Here is a 19025-nt window from a genome sequence, read left to right as displayed (position 1 = left end):
GAACCAATGGGGTATCATTGCAGCCAGGGGCTTGCTTACAGTCTGCAGAACTGCTATGTTAGGCCTCCTATGAAGCTCAGCCACTGGCTGCACTTCATGGGAGAACTGTGATTTTGCTATACACATCTATACTGTGGTATTGCAGGATAGGCTATAAGTGATGAGATGATCACAGGTTCAAGTCCTCTAACGGGACTAAAATGTAAAATAAAATGTTTTTTTTTAAATCGCATCCTTTTGTCCCCTTCAAAAATAAATAATAAAAAAAAAAAAACTATTTAGTATCGTTGTGGCCAAAAAAAAAGAGAAAAATGATTTAAACCATATGTTAAACGCTGGGAAAAAAAAAAAATCAAAACTCAGGCGATGCCATTTTTTTAGCCACTGAACTTCCCCCTCATATGAGTTCCAAAATATAATGTGCTGAAGTTAATGTAATTCAAAACCACAACTCGTCCTGCAAAAACAAGCCCTCTTATGGCTATCTTGATGGAAAAATAAAAAAGTTATGGCTTCTAGAACAAGGGGAGGAAAAACGAAAGCTAAAAAAAATAGAGAAAAAAGAAACAACAATCCCTGAGCAGTAAAAGGTCTGTCTGACTTTCAGTCTTATCCTCTGGCTCCCTGCTTCCTCCTTGCACAGGGCTGGCTCTCTCCTGATTGACAGTTTGGGTCGGCTGCATAACTGAGTCTCCTGAACTGTGCACCCTCAGCGACTGGTTGTGGGTCACGTGTGTCGTCTCCACGTATTGTGGGACGTTCTGAGACGTTGTCTGCTCCAAATTAAATTGTAAAATCCAAGTACATGTACTAAGAGAGCGAACTACACTGACACTTATTGTCAGAATAGAACTCCTTTATTTCATTATTTGGTCACTCTTCATATTGGTTAATAATGGTCATGCATTGTAACAATGTAATTGGCTCAACAAAAAAAAAAAAATGTGCCAGCATTGGCATACATTCTTCTAGTTGGCTAAAACCCTCTTTACACAGACTCCATTCCAGAAGGAGATGCATGCACAAAGAAACTAAGATTAAGTCCGGATGGATAAATATAAATCCTGCTCTCACACGTGGGACGCCAAAGTGCCCAAATTGACCGGCTTAAAGTGGCTCTGTCACCAGATTTCATAATATAAACTGCATGTTATTAAATAGATCTTAGACCTGATGAGGCTGGTGCACTTGCTGTGGAAATCCATGTTAAATTATGGTTTAATAGTTTGTGATGGTCATAAAATGTACATTTTACTTTGAAGGTATTCTGTCGTGGATTTTCAAAGTAAGTACATCAGCAGCATCAGGTATAATGGAACCTGTCATTCGCTTCATGCTGTCCAATCTACAGGCAGCATGTATCAGAGCCTGGCTCCGTAATTGCAGCCAGGAATGTTTTTTTTTCTTTGAAACATTTCTGCGTTTCATAGAAAGCCTAGGTTGAAGATGCCAGTTGGGCACCATAGTTGGAGACTAGACAAGTCCGGCACAACCCCTGGCTGTCTCTTGCCTGCTCCAGGTGATTGATAAATGTATCCCGCTCCCACCTGTCAATAAACTAGAGCGTTGTGAAGCGATGTTGGCCAAGGGTCGTTCCAGGCTGGTCTCTTCCTTTGGTGCCAGGCTTTTTTCTGAAACGCCGCAGATTTTCAGAGAGAGATACCAGGCTGCATTTGGGCCCTGATTCACACCGCCTATCATTGGAGCAACATGAATCCAGTGACAGGTTCTCTGTAAGAGGACTATCTTGTAATGTAGGCAGTTTGTATCTGGTGCCAAATCCACTTTAACCCCTTCAAGACCTTTGACGTATGTTTACGTCAAAGGTCGTGTCCCTGCCTTTGATATGTGCTCGCACACAGTCTACATCGTTCTCCACACTTGATGACTGATCTAATCAGCATTCAAGTGCTTTTAAAAGCCGCAGGTGGAGTGATGCTTGGCCCACAGCTGTTTAACCTGTTAAATCCCGCTGTCAATCACTGAACAGTCCTTCTTTCAATCACTTAACACGCTGGCCGGAAACGCCCATCGGAGCCCAAATCAATTGATCATCATGGGGCGCCGATGGGTTGTCATGAAAGCTGGGGTTCTACTGATGACCCCCATTCCTGTCATTACGGTCCTCCTGTGAACGCCGGTTTGTGGCCGGCCTTCATGGGAGATCGGCATTTCTGCTATACATAGCAGTGCTGAAGCCCTGCTCTTGTGTACCACAGGCGATTGGAAGATTGCAGCTTCCAGTCTCTTAAGGGGGACTATTGAAGTCAGAAAAAAGTGTAGATATACAAAAAAGTTTTTGAAAATATATGAAAAAAACAAAACTCAAGTTCAAATCACCCCCCTTTTGGCCCATTGAAAATAAAGCAATTAAAAAATACACATTTTATATTGCTGCATTCAGAAATGTCCGATCTATCAAAATATAAAAACAATCCAATTGCTAAACGGCGTAACGAGAAAAATCAAAACACCAAAATTCTGTTTTTTGGCTACCGCAACATTGCAATAAGAGGTGATCAAAACATTGTATCTACCCCAAAATGCTGTCAATAAAAATGTCAGCTCAGGTCACACAAAATGAGTCCTCGCCCAGCCCCAGATCCCGACTACTGAAAACGCCACACGTCTTGGAAAATGGCGACAAAAGCAAATTTTTATTTATTTATTTATTTTTTAATAATAATTAATAATACCACCACCTATACATGTTTGGTACCTTGTACTGACCTGGAGAATCATGTTGCCTTGTCAGTTTTACCATATAGTGAACATGATCGATTAAAAAAAAAATAAAAATTGTGAAATTGCACTTTTTTTTTTGTTTGCAATTTCACTGCACTTCATTTTTTCCCCCCATTTTTCCAGTACACTATATGGTAAAATCAATGGTGATATTCAAAAGCACAACTCATCCCACAAAAACACAAGCCCTCATACGGCTATATTTACGGAAAAATAAAAAGTTATGGCTCTTGGAAGAAAGGGAGTAAAAAACAAAAGCACAAAAGAAATTTGGAAAATCGCAAAGTTATGAATGGGTTAAAGGTGCAATATGAAAAAAAAAAAATCGCTACTCTATCCTTTATGGGCAAAACAAACCCATAGTGAGAAATCGGGATCCTTATCCGCTCCGCTTCCTGCACCCACAGTTACACTTACGTGATTGGCTGCTATTTCATGTTTCACCACCCTCCTCTAGTGTAAATGAATGCAGGGGGGCTCCTAAAGGGGAATTATAAGTTTCGACTACAGTTATGCTTGTTGGTTGATGTGATAATTCACAGTATTTGGTAACTATGTACGCACCAACTTCTTGATCGTGTCACTGTAATAACCTTGGTAATTCCTTTTCCCGCAAGTCCTGGCCTGTCTTGGATTTCTGTCTCCTGCTAACAGAGGAGCATTGATGACCTGTGCTGTTGTGTTGTGGGTCTTGTTGGGAACCCCTGCTGGGTATGTGTCTGCCCGGATGTATAAGAGTAAGTAACATTTGATATTACAACATATTGAAATGTTTATTTCCATTTGAAGTATGCAGTGCTGATCTGTGTTTAGCTCTGTGGCGCTTGGCCTCCAGCGCTCTGTGGCGCTTGGCCTCCAGCGCTCTGTGGCGCTTGGCCTCCAGCGCTCTGTGGCGCTTGGCCTCCAGCGCTCTGTGGCGCTTGGCGCAGCTCCATTTTGAATGTAAAATGCACTTGCTCAATGTCAACTCCATGTATTCTCTATGGGATTGCCATTCATGGTCCAGAGATCAAGCCAAGAATATGACTCACAAGTTTCATTCAACGTAACTGTGAAGTCTGTATCCTGTGACTACACTTTCAGTATAAGAGCTTGTCACATCACTTGCTGTTTAAAACCTATTTAGGCAATTTACATGCATTTACAGATGCATCTCACTAAATTAGAATATCATCAAAAAGTTAATTTATTTCAGTTCAAAACAAAAAGTGAAACTCCTATATTATATAGAGTCATTACACACAGAGTGATCTATTTCACGTGTTTTTTTTCTGTTAATGTTGATGATTATGACTTACAGCCAATGAAAACACACAGTTTTTCTCTTTTCCCCATGACTGCACCACGGAGAAAGAGGGGATCCGCCCTTCAAGGACAGGAAACCTACAGATAAAAAGGGTGGTTCCTCTCTCCCGCATCATTTGGTTTCCTGTCCTTGACTGGGACCTACAGAAAGAAGGAAGAAAGAAAGAAACGGAAAAGAAAGGAAGATAGAAGAAAGATGGATTTACCAAGCCCGGCCAGACCGGTTCAAGCAGCGGGGGGGTTCCCTGCCACGGCTGGTGCGGTGTCCTGTAGCGCCACCGCTGGGGTCAGTGGGCCTCTAGGATGGCAGGGAGACGCAGCACAGGGAAAGACTGGACCGCGGCGGTCTCCAAGTGGTGTCGGGGCTAGTGAGTTAGTGAGTATGCCTGAGCTCCGGGGCCCAGGTCGGATGCTTGCCTGGGCTTCCGGGTCTGGTCGCTCCCCTCTGACGCGGTCTGGGGGCGCGCGCGCACCGGAAGTGACGCGGGTCCCTCTGGGAGTGGCGCGTTTGAACGCGTGCGGGGGAAACCGAGGGACGGCTGGCACAGGAGGTAGGGGGGGGGGGGGGACGTCCCCCATGCTGGAGGTGCACAGCGGTGGTCAAGCCAGGGGGGGGGGGCGCACTTCATGACACAGAGGTGGACAGGCCAGGGCGGGGGGCGGACCCTATAGAGGTTAAATTGCCAGGGAAGCAAAGGGGAAGTGCTTCCTGGCACACTCTGCCACTCTTCAGCTATGAGCGAGCAGGAGCTACAGGAGGTGCAGTCCCTACACCCCCACTCACTATCACCTCAGAAACACGGGAAGCGTACAAAAGGACCCTCCAGTGACCCTTCATGCCAACACAGCCAAGGTGACTGTGGAAGCAGGCGGTCTGGCAGGTCTTCACAACGCAGCAAGGACTCCAGCGTGGCGTCAACCTCGAAGAAAGACCCAGCTACTGGAACGGGTTCCTCTTCAAATCCGGTATTCCCTCTTACAACGGGTCGGTAAGTGATCTACGTGAAAGCTCACTTGTAACTTGGGGCCCTCCTCTCTTTTCTTCTCTCTCAGGGAAGGAAGAGTACGGGCAAGTCCAAGCACAGGACCTGCGTGCTTTGCGCAGAGGATCTGCCCACCACGTGGCAAAAAAGACTGTGCAACTCGTGCATTGAACAGACAATCTGTGAGGAGACCCCTAAATTAGCTTCAGAGCTCAGATCCCTGATTAAGTCTCAGGTTGAAGATACCTTTAAGTCCCTGCAGAAGGGGGGGGGGGAGAAATGAGAAAAAAACAGACACCTATCCCCGGTGTCAGAATCTAGTAGTTCAGACGGGGAGGGGGTAGTCTCCGATTCATCCTGCTTATCATCATCTTAGTCATCTTCCGGATATGGGGGTCGTAGCTGTTTCCCTATAGAGGGTACAGATAGTTTGATTAAAGCAGTTAGGTCCACTATGGGGTTCGTAGATTCTCGCCCTAAAAAATCAGTCCAGGATATGATGTTTAGTGGCCTGGAACAAAAGAAAAGGAGATCTTTCCCTCTTAATGATAAGGTACACTCCCTGATTAAGAGGGAATGGAAAAAAAACGGAAAGGAAAGGGTTGTTGTCGCCTAAAAGAAAATACCCCTTCGAAGACCCAGTATTCTCCTTCTGGGGGAAGGCGCCAAAGTTAGACGTAGCAATAGCCAAAGCCTCTAAAAGACGGATTTTGGTAAGACCTTACCTGTAAAATCCTTTTCAGCGAGGGAAGGAAGGGAGACACAGTCATTACTAGTGGGTAGGCGGAGCCCACATAGGATAGAACACCTCAGATTAAAAAAGAGTGTTGTCCGGCCCTCCAGCTTGGGCTCCTCCTACTCCAGCTCTCCAGTCCGTACACAAGCTAAGGAAGAGCAAATATCACCAGCGGAGCAACATAACCCCTTCTGAAGAACTTCAGAGAAAAAACAAGAGACAGGTTATGCATATAACAGAAAAACCACACAGTCCCAGGTACTACTCACTGGACCTGACCACTGCGATGAGCTGGCAATGCTGGAACAGAGCCTTAGCGCGCCGACCTCAGCCCAGATAATCGCTATCAGAGAAGGGTCACGCTGCATCTGAAAACACAACAACACACTTCTGCCATGGGAGGGAGCTGTGTCTCCCTTCCTTCCCTCGCTGAAAAGGATTTTATAGGTAAGGTCTTACCAAAATCCGTCTTTCAGCAGCAGATGGAAGGAAGGGAGACACAGTCATTACTAGTGGGACGTCCCAAAGCAGTCCAAAAATTAAGGGTGGGAAAAAACCAACAGAGGCAGAATCCCAACAACCTAGAAAAATGCGCAACTAGCGCTAAATACAAGTTAACGATAACTTAAACTACAGCCGCCTGCAGGACCCTACGTCCTAAGGCTGCATCAGCGGAAGCACTGACGTCCACCTTATAAAACTTTGTAAAAGTGTGGACGGAGCGCCAGGTAGCCGCCCGGCAGAGTTGAGCTGCCGAGGCCCCTTGATGAAAAGCCCACGATGAACCCACAGCTCTCGTGGAGTGAGCTCGAATCTTAATTGGACAAGATTCGCCCTTGAGTCTTTAAGCCTCTAAAATGGCCGACCGAATCCATCGAGCTATAGTGTCCTTGGAAGCTCGTTGACCACGCCGACGACCTGCTGGAATCACAAACAGAGAGTCCGATTTCCGAAAACCTTGAGTAATAGACAAATAGAACTTCAAAGCCCGCACTAAATCCAATGAGTGCAAGGCCCGTTCCTTCGCATTCCTCGGTTCCGGACAGAGCGAGGGCAACACAATATCCTGGTTAACATGAAATTGTGACACCACCTTAGGTAGAAAGTCGCCCCGTGTGCGAAGCACCACGCGATCCGGGAGAAACTCCAGAAAAGGAGGCGAGCAAGAAAGAGCCGCCAGTTCAGAAACCCTTCTCAAAGAGGTGACTGCCACTAAAAAAGGCAACCTTCCAAGAAAGCAAAGAAAGGCTAACGGAGTCCATAGGCTCAAAAGGCCCATGTTGAAGAGCCTCCAAGACCAGATTGAGCCGCCAAGGGGACACAAGCGCCTTCCGCGGCGGAAACTGACGGGTTACCCCGCGAAAAAAGGAACGAACGTCCCTACGCGAGGCGATAGCCTTCCGAAACAGCAAGGACAAAGCAGAAACCTGACCCCTCAGAGTGCTAACTGCCAAACCCTTGTCCAGGCCATACTGCAAAAAGGCCAACAAATTGGGAATGGAAAAAATCCTCTGGTTCCTTGAAGAACCCGAACACCATGAAAAGAAGGCCTCCCAAGTCTTGTGATAGATCCTAGTAGTGGCAGGACCCCTGGCAGCTCGCAGAGTGGCAATGACTTCGGCTGAAAAACCTTGACGAGTCAAGATTTCGGTCTCAAGAGCCACGCCGTCAAACGCAGAGACTTCAGGTCCGGATGACGAACGGGCCCTTGGGTTAACAGGTCCGGGCGAAGAGGGAGAGGAAGTGGAGACGCAGCCAGAAGCGACACCAGCGTCGAGAACCACGTCCTCCTTGGCCAGTCTGGGGCTACTAACATAGCCGGGACTCTTTCCAGTCTGATCCGACGCAACACCAGAGGAAGTAAGGATATTGGCGGGAACACATAGATTAGCTCGAATTGGTCCCACGGAGCCACCAGAGCATCCACCGCCACAGCCTTCGGGTCCTTGTACCTGGACATGAACGTCGGTAACTTGGTGTTGAACCTTGATGCCATCAAATCCACTTGAGGAGTTCCCCAACGGGAGCACAGCTGTGCAAAAATTTCTGGGTGAAGACTCCATTCTCCGGGATCCACCTTCTCGCGACTGAGGAAGTCCGCCGTGATATTCTGAACTCCCGGAATGTGAATCGCAGAGATGGCTGGCACCTTGGCCTCGGCCCATACCAGGATCCGAGACACTTCCATCATGAGCCTGGAGCTCCTCGTTCCACCTTGATGGTTGATATACGCGACCGCCGTCGCGTTGTCTGTCTGCACTCGGACTGGCAGACCGTTTAAAGGGACCGTCCAGTGTTGGAGGCAAAGGAAAATCGCCCTCAATTCCAGGATGTTGATCGGCAGGACAGACTCTTCCGACGACCATACTCCCTGAATCCAGAGATCGTTCCAGACACCCCCCAGCCTGACAGGCTGGCATCGGTGGTTATGACCGACCACCTCGGAAGGAGGAAGGACTTCCCCAGGGATAACGCTTCCGGACGTAACCACCATTCTAGAGACTCTCGCACCCTGTGGGAGATGATGACACTGCGATCCAGCGAAGCCTGTGATCGATCCCAACGGTTCAGAATGAGCATTTGGAGAGTCCTGGAATGAAATTGGGCAAACGGAAGTGCCTCCATTGACGCCACCATCAAACCCAAAAGGCGCATACACCTTCGAAGGGACATTGCTGTCGAAGACTTCATAACCTGTACATGTCGAAGAAGACTTGCTTGCTTGTCTGGAGGCAGGGACACCACTGCTCGTACCGTGTCGAAATGCATCCCCAAAAACAGGATTGACTGCGACGGTTCCAGAGACGACTTCTTCCAATTGACCAGCCACCCGAAGTCCTCCAGGAGCTTAAGGGATAGATTGCGAGCCGTCACCGCCTCCTCCTTTGAGGACGCCACAATCAAAAGGTCGTCCAGGTAGGGAAGAACCGTAACCCCCTGTCTTCGAAGGATCGCCATGAGAGGTGCCAGAATTTTTGTAAAAACTCTGGGCGCCGAGGCCAACCCGAATGGTAGGGCCACAAACTGGAAATGGTCCTGACCTATGGCAAAACGAAGGAAGCGTTGGTGGGCCCTTCCGACGGGAACATGCAAATAAGCGTCGCGAATGTCGATTGACACCAAAAAGTCGTTCTGCGACAGGGCCGCCACAACCGAGCGAAGCGACTCCATGCGGAATTTCCGGGTGCGGACATGCCGATTCAATCTTTTGAGATCCAGAATGGGGTGAAATTTGTCCTCCTTTTTGGGGACCACAAAGAGGTTTGAATAAAACCCTCTTCCCCGGTCCTCTGGCGGAACCGGTACCACCACACCCTTCTGCAGAAGGGAATCGACCTCTGCCGTAGAGCGGCAACTAGCTCGGGCTCTGACGGAATGCGAGATCGGCAAAACCTGTCCGGGGGTCGAGAAAGAAACTCTATGAAGTAGCCTGCTGACACAACCCGCGTCACCCAGGCGTCCGAAACGCGGAACGCCCAAGTCGATTCGAATTGGAGCAGGCGACCCCCCAACTCGAGAGCCCTCGAGAGAAAACCTGGCGTCAGTCCGCCTTAGCGGGCTTTTTGTCAGCTTCCCGCTTGTCTTGACGGAAGCTCTGTTTCCAGGGAGTGCGGGATTTCTGAGAAGCCTTTTTTCCTGAAAAAGAGGGACGACCCGATCCCCAAGAGGGCTGACCGGACCGTCCCCTGGACCGAAAGGGCCGCCGACTACTACCGGCACTAGGCCTGCCCGACACAGAAGCCACAGTTCTTCGCTGTGGTAAGGCCGCTTCTTTTGCCTTTGCCTTGACAATCAGCTCCGTGAGGTCAGATCCAAATAACTGACCACCCTTGTAAGCTAAAGATAGCAAACTTTGCTTGGAAACCGCGTCCCCGGTCCACTGTCTGAGCCACAGTGCTCTTCTGACTGTGACCGCCGAGGATTGCGCCCTGGACAGCAGTGACGCGGTATCCAAACCTGCATCACTGCCATATCGGGCAGCATCCTCCAACAACTTGAAAAGCCCATCTACCTCGGATAGCGGGGATCCATCCTGCCACGCCGTCCGTAGACGGTCCAACCAGCTTAGGGAAGCTTTACAAGCACACATGGATCCTAGCACCGCTCTGAATCCATGACCCGCGGCCTCGTAGATGGATTCCTCCATTTTGACCACTGCCCCATCACCGAAACCCCCGACCGCTGCGCTTGACGCCGTCGAGGACTCCTGCGTGTCAGACATGCGAGACTGATCCTGTAGCGGACCTGGGAGACGGTCCGCACCTCCTGGACCCTGATCTGACATGCCCTCACACAGTATATGGCAGGTTAAACCTGTCAGTAAGTAGGACAGTGTGGTTTCTTAAAAGAAAGCTGAAGGGTTAAAGCTCTTAAAGAGAGAGCTACCCCAACTGACCCCCAATTAAGGGATAACCGCCTAATAAGGGGTTAATGTCGCAGACTCCCCACAACCTCTGTGAAATGAAAAGGATGTGCGAGCCCCAGACAAAAAAAAAAGGAACCTCTATATGAGGTAATAGCTGCAGGACAGCACAGTCTGCCACCTTATTGTGCCTCAGAAAGGTGCCCTGCGCTGAGGGGGTGAGGGGTTAAGCTTCTGCCCTGACAGGCAGAAGCGACTCACCCAGCTGGCCGCGGTGCAGTGTTCCTTCGGTCTGTCGGGAGGAGAGGAGAGTGAGGAGCCCGATGGAAGCCGTTCAGTAATGGCCGCCGCGCTGTGAGGAGAGAGAAGCCGGAAGAGGAGGGGCAGGAGAAAGCGCGCGCTCAGAGCGCTTCCTGCCCGCGAAAGACCGGGAAGGCGCGAAGCCACGCCCCCCGCCGGCTTCAAAAAAAGCGCGCGCGACTCCTCCGCTCTCCGCTCCTGCCCCGCTTCCATGTCCTGCAGGCATCCACCTGCGAACAAAAAAACACAAGTCACCACCTGAATACATGTAGCAGCGGCTGCCGCAGCAGCCGCTGAAGCACTCAAAACACATTAACATGCTGAGTACTCACCCAGCTGAGCGCCACAGGGACCCCCAGGGATTTGTGGCGCTGTGCCCAAGCTTCCCCCCAGGGCGGAGAACGCAGTGACCCCAGATGCGCGGTTTGCGTCACCGCCAGGGAAGCATCCCTCATCCCCCGGGGCCGGCAGGGTTCTGCAGGGACCTCTCTCAAAGGGTAATGCAGATCCGCCAAGGGAGGGGTGGGGGTACAGCAGCGCTGAGACCTCAAGACCACGGGGGTCCAAGTCTCTGTCCGATAAAAATAAAAAAAATTTTCTGAGGAGCTGCTTCCAGCAGCGACCATCCTCTGTGACCTCAAATTTTAAACTGGAGAGCTGGAGTAGGAGGAGCCCAAGCTGGAGGGGCCGGACAACACTCTTTTTTTAATCTGAGGTGTTCTATCCTATGTGGGCTCCGCCTACCCACTAGTAATGACTGTGTCTCCCTTCCTTCCATCTGCTGCTGAAAAAAAATTTCCCTGCCATTCGAAGACATGGGGGTGCTGAAAGACCCAATGGACAAAAAAGCAGACTTCTTCCTGAAAGGAGCTTGGGAGGCGGCAGGAGGGGTGTTAAAACCCGCAGTGGCAGCCACATGCACAGCCAGATCTTTAATGATCTGGCTAGATCAGCTAGAAGCGCAACTGAAAAACAAAACGTCAAGGGATAACATAATAGGCTCCATCCCAGTAATGAAGAGCTTTTCTGGCTGACTCTTCAGCCGATTCCGTCAGGTTGGATGCCAGGGCTGAGAGTTTTTCTAACGCAGCTAGGCGGGCCCTCTGGCTCAAATGCTGGCCGGGCGACCTCCAAACAAAATCTAGGCTGTGCTCCATTCCTTGTGAGGGGGAGTTCCTATTCGGATCTACCCTGGACGATATCCTTGACAAAGCCGGGGATAACAAACGCTTCCCGTCCTCTCTGGTACTTCATTCAGGAAGTCCTTTCGGAGCAGGAAATTTATGCGTAGGAAATCCCCCAAAGACCAGGACAGGTGGGAGGATAGGAGACAAAAAAAGGCCAAAGGGTTTATGTTGAACAGGCCCCCCAGTGATAACAGGAAACCTTCCCAATGAGAGGCAGCCCCAGGTTGGGGGGGGGAGACTTCTCCATTTCCTCCCAGCCTGGGAGAAAATATCAAACCGTTTTTGGATTTTAGACCTGATAAAATCGGGAATAAGATACTCGTTCCACGTCCAAATTTCGTCATAACCCCTGTGAGGTCTTCAGGGGTAGAACAACTAGCTCTAGAACAGGAGGTTCTAGGCCTAATAGGGAAAGCAGTCCTTCAGGAAGTCCCCGCTCAGGATGAAGGCTAAGGATTCTACTCCCCTCTGTTCCTCGGGAAAAAAACAGACGGGACGTTCAGGACTATCGTGAACCTAAAAAAAAATTGAACAAATTTCTAAAGGTACAATCGTTCAAGATGGAATCAATAAAAACGTCAGTGAAATTGTTGTTCCCAGACTGTTTTATGGCTGTCCTGGATCTGAAGGACGCCTATTATCACGTCCCCATACACAGAGACGACCGGAAATTCCTGAGAGTAGCGATACCGCTGAAAGGCATAATCAAACACTACCAATATACGGCTCTTCCCTTCGGGTTAGCGATAGCCCCAAGGGTCTTCACAAAAATAGTGGCAGAGGTAATGGCCCATCTGAGGGAGCAAAACATCCTAATAATCCCGTACCTGGACGATCTGCTAATAGTAGGCAACTCTTTCAACCATTGCAAGGACCATCTAGCAAGAGTCATGGGTTCCTTGACGAATTTAGGCTGGCTTCTGAATCTAAAAAAGTCCAGGTTGGAGCCGGATCAAGTGCAAGAGTATTTAGGTATCCTATGAGATTCGAGGAATCAGGAATGCCGTCTCCCTGCAGGGAAAATCCAGAGTATGATGGCCCGAGTATCCCATGTAAAGAACCATCCCTATATGACACTGCGGGGAGCAATGTCCCTTCTAGGTTCCATGACTGCCTGCATCCCGGGGGTCCGCTGGGCCCAGTTGCACACCAGGAACTTACAATGGGAAATCTTGGGGGCGGAAAGGTCTCTAAAAGGGCACTTAGAAGGTCGGCTAACTTTATAATCAAAAACCTTGCTTTCCCTAACATGGTGGACAGAGGGGGACAATTTAGCCAGAGGTGTTCCATGGACAATATCAGTGTCACAGGTCCTAACGACAGATGCAAGCCCCAGGGGGTGGGGGGCTCATTTAAACGACCAGATAGCTCAGGGAGTCTGGTCAGAGGATTCGAAAGGGGTATCTTCCAACATGAGGGAACTTCTGGCAGTAAAATTTGCCCTCTTAAAATTCTTAAACACTCTACGGGGACACCATGTAAGAGTTTTTTCGGACAACAAGGTAGTGGTGGCATACTTAAATCGCCAGGGGGGGACTCTGTCCCATTCTTTTCTACAAGTGTCAAAATCCATCCTCCAGGTAGCAGAGAACAATCTAGAGTCCCTATCTGCACTCCACATAAAAGGGGCAGAAAATATCACGGCAGACTTCCTGAGCAGGACCCAGCTGAAACAGGGCGAGTGGGAGCTGAATCAGCTGGTGTTCAACCAAATCACGAAGGCTTTGGGGAACCCCTCCATAGACCTATTCGCCAACTGGCAAAACAAAAAAGTGGACATATTCTGTTCAATCAACCCCTTTCCTCCGATCGCTCTTATTCCGGCGGTTCTGATGGAATACAAGGCAAATATAATTGTGATTGCCCCCTTCTGGCCAAAGACGCCTTGGTTTTCCTGGCTGAGGATAATGTCCACCTCCGACCCCTGGGTCCTTCCGGAAATTCCAGATCTCCTCTCTCAGGGACCGGTCCTTCACCCTCAGGTAGCAACCCTGCACCTGACAGCCTGGATTTTGAGAGGGCGCTCTTAAGAGAGAGAGGGTTTTCCCCCAATTTAATCTCCACCCTACTGCAGAGTAGGAAACCTGTAACCACCAGACTCTACGGTAAAACCTGGAAAAAATTCCTTTCATTCCCGGGTTCGAAAGTATTAGGGTGGCCCCCATTACTGCCATCTTAGAGTTCCTTCAAAAGTGATTGGAGCTGGGGTTGGCCACAAGCACTCTAAAGGTTCAGGTTGCGGCACTGGGAGCCCTATATAACTGCGACCTGGCCAGGAATAGGTGGATCTCCAGATTCATCAAGGCATCTCACAGGTCCGAGCCCATCCCCTTCCGGAATACTCCTCCTTGGGACTTAAATTTAGTTTTCAGCCCTGACCAAACGTCCCTTTGAACCTCTAGTGAATGCATCTCTTGAAATTCTATCTCTTAAGACGTCTCTTCTAGTAGCCCTCACATCGGCACGTAGGGTTAGTGACATACAAGCCTTATCAGCAGGGCCCCCCTTTACGCAAATTCTTGAGGGCAGGGTGACACTTAGGACTGACCCAGCATACCTTCCTAAGGTGGGATCACTCTTCCACAGGTCGCAGGAGGTCACCCTCCCTTCCTTTTGCTCAAACCCAAAAAACAAGGGGAAAGAAGTCCTACACACCTTAGATGTCAGAAGGTGCATTATCCAGTACTTAGAGGCCACACGGGAGTGTAGGAAGGACAGGTCTCTCTTTGTGTGCTTCCAGGGACCTCGGAAGTGATGGAAAGCTTCCAAGAGCACTCTGACAAGGTGGATAATAGACGCCATCTCCTTGGCATACTCCTCAAGCGGGGAAACTGCCCCAGAGGATTTAAAAGCTCACTTGACTAGGGCAGTGGCAGCCTCCTGGGCGGAGAAAGCTGGGGCTTCAATCGAGCAGATATATAGAGCTGCAACCTGGTCTTCCCCTTCTACATTCTTTAAGCACTACCGGCTGGATCTAACCTCTTCTTCGGACTTTACCTTTGGCAGAAGGGTTCTGGAAGCTGTGGTCCCTCCCTAAACGACACTTCTCTGCAAATCTCTCTGTGGTGCCGTCATGGGGAAAGAGAAAGACGTAGTTACTTACCGGTAGCGGGATTTCTCGGAACCCATGACGGCACCCGTACATTCCCTCCCTTCACACATGGGTGTGCACATTTATTTATTACCTATGTTTAGTCACAGGGTGTGTCTGGCAAGCTCCTTTTAAAAATGTTAAAATTTGTGTTACTAACCTGGGGGTCCTCTCTGTGTTCTGTAAACAACTGATGCGGGAGAGAGGTGCCGCCCTTTTTATCTATAGGTTTTCTGTCCTTGAAGGGTGGATCCCCTCTCTCTCTGTGTGCCGTCATGGGTTCCGAGAAATCCCATTACCGGTAAGTAACTACGTCTTTCCATTGGCTGTAAGCCATAATCATCAACATTGACAGAAATAAACACATGAAATAGATCACTGTGTGTGTAATGACTCTATATAATATGAGTTTCACTTTTTGTTTTGAAGAACTGAAGTAAATTAACTTTTTGATGATATTCTAATTTAGTGAGATGCACCTGTATGTAATTACCAATGATTTGACGATTTGACTCGGCCACTCAGTTATTGTTAATTTCATCTTTCAGCATTTGGTGGTGAGAAATGGAAATCCAATGTGCTACTGACAGCCCTTCTGTGTCCGGGGTAGGTTGTTTCTATGATTTTTCATAGGCTTTAGTATGAAGCAGTAAGTGAATACAATTCATCACTGTAAAACAATCTGATGTCTTAAAAGGAATGTGTCATCAGAAGACCGCCTATTTGGGTAAATCAGGTTTGTGTGATGATTATATTTTAACCTCTTAGTGTTATTTGATGTATATATCCATCAGGAGCATATAATCAGAGACTGCCGGAAGCCTGGCCCGATTGATGGTCAGTCAAGCGCTGACTGGATAGTGTAATACACAGCACTACTTCAGTAGTGCTATGTATTACTAATGTAAACTTAAGGTCATATGTTTAAGTTCTCTAGAGGGCCTAATAAATATAGCAGAAAAAATAAGTATTTTAAAAAGAGTAACGCCTCCAAATCCCAGTTTTCCCAATTAAAAATGAGTTTAATCTGATAAATATCATAGCTTAAAAACTTCACATATTTGCTATCGATGCATCCATAACTACATGTACTATAACATTACATAATTTATCCTGCATGGTCATTGCTGCAAAAAAAAGGCCAGAATTGCCTTTTTTTTGTTAATCCTGCCTTACTAAAAAACAGAATGAAAAATGTGTTAACCAAAATGATACTAATAAATACTACAGCCTTCCTCCAGCTCTATAAATGAAAACCTAAAAGTTATTGCAAAGCAAAAATGGAGGAGAAAAAAACCAAAACGGTGGTGGGTGCTGTCATAATGAAAACAAGGATGAGCCGGTGTGGGAAAACAAGCACTTATTAAAAGGCAGCAATGCTTTCCAAAATTGATCTGATGTCATAAAATTGTCTCTCAAAACATGATACAAAAAAGTGTATGTTTTCGTTAAGTGCTTTTTCTTGTGGAAAAGTAGTAAAATGTAAAAAATATATAAATTGGCTACCACTGTAATTGTATTGACCCGTACTATAAACCACTATCATTATTTATCCAGAGAACACTGTAAGAAAAATAAAATCCTGGATTTTGCTTATCCAGCCTCTCAAAAAAAAAAAAAAAAAAAATGAAATAAAAGTTCTTTATACACGAAAAAAATGTAACCAGAGAAACTACAGCGTGTCCCGCAGAAAATTAGCCCCCATACATCTACGTATATAAAAATACTACGGCTCTCGGAATGTGACATTAAAAAAAAATCGATTGGTCATAGAAACTCAAAATGAACAAGTCGTTAACCCCTTAACTTAAAGCATTTCTATGTATTCTTTTTCTTCTTCAGCTCGCCTATATATTAAAACAAAAAAAAATCTTGTAATTTTCACACTGGCCACTAGGCCTAGTATTACACTTCTGTTTCCTGTTGAACGCATGGACATTGGCAGCACTAGACTCACCAAGACCCCATCTGTCTGTATAAAATGTTATCTGAGCATGCTCTGATCTGTGCAGAAGTCATTGCTCACTGCTCCTCTCCTCCTCCTTTGTGAATGGTGGACCTTCTCTGCTTTTATATATAGAGGTGTTAAATATATTAATCCTGACCCTAATGATAACGAGGCTGCTGTAAAGTCTTTTGTACACAGCAGGAAGCAAAGTTTTAGTCTAAGGCTTAGTGCTCAGTTTTTCACAAGATTTCCAATTTTTAGTTTTCAAATTGAAAAATAAAATCAAGTTTTGTACATAAGCATTTACATATAAACATGATTTAAAAGTGTAATTTTATGATGACATATTCCTTGTGAATCCGCTCTAGTGATTTCCTATGAAGGCTTAGCTTTGGATGATGGCTGGGTAGATGGTGAATTTGTTGTCTTGTTTTACAGAATTATTTTTGCTGATTTCTTTGTCATGAATGTCATTTTGTGGGCAAAAGGCTCCTCGGCTGCAATTCCGTTTGGCACCCTGGTGGCCGTCCTGGCTATGTGGATTGGCATCTCTGTCCCGCTGACATTCCTCGGAGCATATTTTGGATTTAAGGAGAGGGTAAGTATTCTACGTCACCATTTTTATATACCAGAGGTTACCACATAGCACTGTAATTTAAAGCTTTCACAAGTTTTTGGTGGCTTTCCAAAGCAATGGAACTAAAGATTTGTAGGAACTCAAGAATCCAGAAACTGTTGACACACACATTTCTCTCCTATTGGCAGTAATAGAAATTGTATGTGTTTTGGGCCACTATGTATGCCTGTAAGGCCTGTGAATATTATTACCTCCCTGCATTCCTGGCTCCTCTTCTGATCAGCCGGGCTGGCGCAAAATACATGCATCACACCGCAATCATCATCTAAGGAGATTCCCAGATCGTCGAGCATTTAATTATTTATTTTACTCACTTATATAGCGCCATTAATTCCACAGCGCTTTACAGACATAATCATCACTGTCCCCATTGGGGTTCACAATCTAAATTCTCTGTCACTATGTCCTTGGAGTGTGGGAGGAAACCGGAGAACCCGGAGGAAACTCACACAAACACAGGGAGAACATACAAACTCCTTGCAGATGTTGTCCTTGGTGGGATTTGAGCCCAGGACCCCATCACAGATTACTGACCTTGGCCAATTAACCTATTCTCCCATCTCTAATCTAGTATTTAGAACTGGCCCCTTTCTTCAGGCTTCCTCAGAATGGGCAGAGTCCCCTGAAATGTTGCACAGAACGTCCACCGTGATAGTGTCAATGGATATGTACAGCCACTAGTGTTGAGCATTCCGATACTGAAATATCAGATATCGACCGATATTTGCGGTATCGGAGTTCCGATACTTTGAGAATATCGAATACCGGAATCGGAAGTTCCCATAATGCCTGCGCTCTGCAGTGTCTCTGAAAGATGACCAGCTGGATGGCAGTGCTCAGCTTACTGTACTTGTCATTTAGTGTTAAAGGATTTATTAAAAAAAATAAGTGTTTTCATGCACCGTCTCTTTAAAAAAGCCGGCCGGCAATTCATCATCTGTACCCGACAATTTATAACAGAAAGAATAGAGCATCACACATAGATTAGATAGATAGAAACATGTCAGTCACATATATAAGAAGTACAGTGATAGTGTTGATTACTGTACTTGTCATTTAGTGTTAAAATAAAGAATTTATTAAAAAAAAATTGGCGTGGGGATCCCCATAATTTTAGGCTCTAGCGGAGGTTAAGCAGACGTCTGGGGCAGATGTTTGAAGCCTGGGAAGGGGGTAATACCAACGGAGCTTCCCAGGCTACTAAGATCAGCCCCCAGCTGAATACCTAGCCTTTACTAGCTATTAAAATGAGGGACCTCCCCAAAAAAGTGACGTGGGGTCCCCCCTATTTTAATAGCTAGCAAAGGCTAGGCAGACAGCTGGGGGCTGATATTAATAGCCCTGGAAGGGTGCCATGAATATTGGCCCCCTCCCAGGCTAGAAACACCAGCAGTCAGCCGCCCCAGAAATGGCGCATCCATAGTGCACTCTGCAGTGTCTCTGAAGGATGACAAGCTGGATGGCAGCGTTCAGCTGCGATCCAGCCTGTCATCTCGATGTAGCAGAGCTGGAGCTGTCCTGGGAACCATAGAAAGGTAAGGATGATGTTGCTTTATTATTTTACTTTTATTGCAGGAGATCGTTGGCTTCAGCTGGAATGGGCGTGATGGTAAGTATGGTTTAAATTAGAACAATAAAGAATTGTCTTTATTTCAATTAAAGGACTTTATTCTGGGTGTTTTGTGTTTTTTTTAACTTTGACTATGGGGTTAGTAATGGGGGTGTCTTAT

General features: G+C 47.1%; 1 protein-coding gene across 1 annotated transcript in view; it reads left to right on the top strand.

Annotated features, from left to right (window-relative positions):
- Positions 1-19025, top strand: part of LOC141154817 (transmembrane 9 superfamily member 2-like) — a 56908-nt gene that overhangs the window by 19275 nt on the left and 18608 nt on the right. Inside the window, exons 11-13 of the mRNA XM_073641264.1 lie at positions 3363-3482; positions 15259-15316; positions 17097-17256. Coding sequence (XP_073497365.1) covers positions 3363-3482; positions 15259-15316; positions 17097-17256 — 338 coding nt within the window. The remainder of the gene's footprint in view (positions 1-3362; positions 3483-15258; positions 15317-17096; positions 17257-19025) is intronic.

This window comes from Phyllobates terribilis, unplaced genomic scaffold (assembly GCF_046119375.1).
Source record: "Phyllobates terribilis strain yellow unplaced genomic scaffold, ASM4611937v1 Scaffold_7__3_contigs__length_470593459, whole genome shotgun sequence".
In the NCBI taxonomy this organism is placed as follows: Eukaryota; Metazoa; Chordata; class Amphibia; order Anura; family Dendrobatidae; genus Phyllobates; species Phyllobates terribilis.
This window is presented reverse-complemented; position numbering and strand designations above follow the sequence as displayed.